This window comes from Vigna angularis, chromosome 7 (genome assembly GCF_016808095.1).
Source record: "Vigna angularis cultivar LongXiaoDou No.4 chromosome 7, ASM1680809v1, whole genome shotgun sequence".
In the NCBI taxonomy this organism is placed as follows: Eukaryota; Viridiplantae; Streptophyta; class Magnoliopsida; order Fabales; family Fabaceae; genus Vigna; species Vigna angularis.
The window spans coordinates 28,410,034-28,413,300 of NC_068976.1; the positions used below are offsets into that span (position 1 = coordinate 28,410,034).

Sequence of the window (3,267 nt, forward strand, 5' to 3'; positions counted from 1 at the left end):
AAGACTTTTTAAAAAAAAATGGTAATTTATAATCTGTGATAAAGATATTTTATCCCAACATTTTTTTAAAATTAATTGTTTGTGAAAATCAGTTCTAGACATAGAAGAGTGACAAGGTATGTTTTTGGGTTAATGTGTTGAGGTTGATTATGTATAATTAGTGAAAAAATTGCCTTTGCCTGTATCGGATGCAGGTCTTTGTATAAGAGGAATTGATAAAGAAACTCCACAATTTATTGATTTCTCTTACGACAGTGTATCACACTCTTTATTCACCCACATCCTTAAAACATTTTGAGCCACTACCACTACAACCGGTTTTTAACCAGTAAACTTGCATAAATATTCAAACTCAACATCTGTCAAATTTGAGACTCTATGTATTACAATAAGGTCATGGCATTGTAAAGAACAAGAAAATATACAGGCACAGCATCATTTACAATGGCATTTCATATTCTTAATGCACAAATAATAAGGTTTGAGGCACTGGAACCTAAGAAATTTTGTTTCTGGGACTGAGATTGTTGTTGCTGCAGTTGCTCCAACTGTTGTGATTACTGTTGTTGGTCACCTTGCCATACCCAAACAATATCTTTAAGAGCAGGCCTTATGGCTTCTTTCAGTATTTTCTCATATTCCAGCGTATCTCCATTTGATTTCTTCACCTCCACCAAGTGCAGAAGTGGAGTAACCTCAAAGATTTCTGCATCAATGGATAAGATCCCCTTCCTACCTTCATGAAGGCTCTCCAATTTCAACAAACCGGCAGCCCTTTTCTTTATTTTCATCTTCAGCCGATTTGCAATTTCTTGCAGCCTGAAGATGATGAGAGATGCTGGTTGTCTTGAAGTAAATCTTGCTTCCCTTTTTTGAAAGCTGTCTTCAAAGAATCCACAAAGATTAAACCCAGGTGAGAGGGAGATTATATCAAAGGCATTTATACTTACTGGCACAACTGACTCTTGCCTTTCTTCTGCTGCTAAGCCATTACTTCCATCACCATATTGTTCAGAATGTTGTGTAATTGAAGGAGAGACACTCCTGTTTTCCCCTTGTGTTGTCTGTTTACCGTTTGGCCACTTCCTAAACCAAGAACATTGCTTAATCTCATCAATGGAAATCCTAGTGTTTGGATTTGGATCCAACATCTTGCTCAATAGCCTCCGAACTCCTCTTGGGAACCATCTAGGACATGTAAACTCTGCCTTGCTTATCTTCTTATACATCACCATCAAATTAGGATCTTGAAAAGGAAAGTAACCTGCTAGTAAGACAAACAAAACTACCCCACATGACCAGATATCAGCTTTTGCACCATCATAACCTTTCCTTTTGATGACCTCAGGAGCAACATAGGCAGGTGTTCCACAAGCTGTGTGCAACAAACCATCTTGGTGTTTGGATTCAGCCAGGGCACTTAACCCGAAATCTGAGATCTTCAGATTATCATTTTCATCCAACAGAATGTTCTCTGGCTTTATATCTCTATGGCATACACCTCTACTGTGACAAAAATCCACTGCATTCACTAGCTGAATAAAATATTTGTGTGCAACATCTTCTTTGAGCTTTCCTTTGGCCACCTTCTTAAACAGTTCTCCACCTTTAGCATATTCCATAACAAAGAAAATCTTACTCTTTGTGGCCATGACCTCAAAAAGCTCAATAACATTTGGGTGCTTCACCAGTCTCATAATAGATATTTCCCTTTTAACGTGATCAACCTGCCCAGCTTTTATAACCTTATTCTTGTCAATCACTTTAATGGCCACACTTTGGTTAGTTATTGTACTACGGCCATAGTAAACCTTTCCAAACGTTCCTTTACCTAGTAACCTTCCTAGTTCATATTTTTGCATCAAGATGTTTGATTTGTTCTCCCTAGAAGACATTGAAGTTGGGCAAAATAAAATTTCACTCCTTCAGCCAATTAAAATATCTATATCATGTACTCAGTATAGAGATTATATGATAGCAAATAAGCTACTCAACCGTCTTCACGCAGGTGATGTACTAACACAACAGGCACATCAAAATAACATGTTTTCCGATTATGCATCAAGGGATACTGAAAGATTGAGCCAGCAATGTTTTCTCCACTGTTACCAATTAAGCTGGGCAGTGATAGCAAGAACATAACCTTATGGATCTCAGAGACAGAGCTCATTTTCCTGCATCTCTTTCTCTGTCTATGTCATGCACTGTTGAAGAATATATACATATATGTGCGCCACAGATAGCTGAGAGAACTTCAGAACTATACTGAAAATTGAGGATGATTTTCCTGTCAATGTAGTCAGTCTGAAAATCATAGAAGAATCAAACTCGATTCAATAACTAATGTTTTATATATATAAATAATATATAAATAACAAAAAGAAAAAATTAATCATAGCTCTGATAGTTCATGACAGATAGTATACTTTGGTATAAGTTGAATTCAAATATATACATACAGAGTGACTGTCACAGTAGCTTATCTGATTGTAACCAACATAAAAGTAAAAAATTTGATTACAAACAGCAGTTGCAGATATTACAGTTCAATGTAAAATGATTTCACATTGAACGCATATAAATACAAAGTGACAGTAGTATAGTTATAAGATCTTAGAAAATGATGTATGTTTTCAGCCTCACAGTAAACACGTAATTCATTGATCTTTAGCAAGACAAATTTGTTGCTGAAATAATAGTGAGATAGTAAGAAACATGTTGGTGTAATAGCACAATCCAAAGCATAAAATAAAACCAAAAACTCCATAATAAATAAATGAAAATAACCTCAAACCTTCAGAATTGAGATTGAACAGTTGTAGCACCAAACATAGTAGAGATATAATACGGTGGTTGTATAGAAAAATAAATTAACTAGTAAGTACTAGAGCTGTTACTTGTTTGCATACAACATTCATATATAGTATGGATATTTATGTAATGTTTTGGAATTGTTCATGTCATGGTGGGCTATTTTGGCTATTTGAATCATCACCGAAGAAATGTAGCCGAACACGTGTACGGACATTAATGCATGAGGAAAAGGAATGAATTTGGAAGTTTCCACGTCATGGTAGTGTACCTAAGCAAAATTGATGATGTTGTGCCAGGTGGATGGTGACTGACACGTTGGCACTCATGATGATCTCGTGTTGCTTAGGTAGGTGATTGATTTCGATCGAATAACCGATACACGCCATCATAAAAGTTACCAAATTCAGCCTATGGCTTTCTTTTCAAGGTGTACATTTTTATTATCGATATATT

The 3,267-nt window shown here is 35.8% G+C and overlaps 1 protein-coding gene across 2 annotated transcripts; it reads right to left on the reverse strand.

Moving 5' to 3' along the window:
- Nucleotides 1-212: 212 nt before the first annotated feature.
- LOC108338739 (CBL-interacting serine/threonine-protein kinase 10) lies at nt 213-2,929 on the reverse strand. Of its 2 annotated transcripts, none has more exons than XM_017575803.2 (2): nt 2,788-2,929; nt 213-2,304 (listed from the first exon to the last, which is right to left on the reverse strand). In XM_017575803.2, the coding sequence occupies exon 2, from the start codon at nt 1,893-1,895 to the stop codon at nt 558-560; it is 1,338 nt and encodes a 445-aa protein (XP_017431292.1). In that variant the 5' UTR covers nt 1,896-2,304; nt 2,788-2,929; the 3' UTR covers nt 213-557. The 2 variants fall into 2 exon arrangements, 1 of the variants encoding a protein (XP_017431292.1); XR_008250298.1 differs by having other exon boundaries at nt 2,042-2,304; nt 2,795-2,924.
- Nucleotides 2,930-3,267: the final 338 nt, after the last annotated feature.

Excerpts from the sequence above, each read along its gene's own strand:
- LOC108338739 (XM_017575803.2), bottom strand. The coding sequence starts at position 1,895 with ATGTCTTCTAGGGAGAACAAATCAAACATCTTGATGCAAAAATATGAA.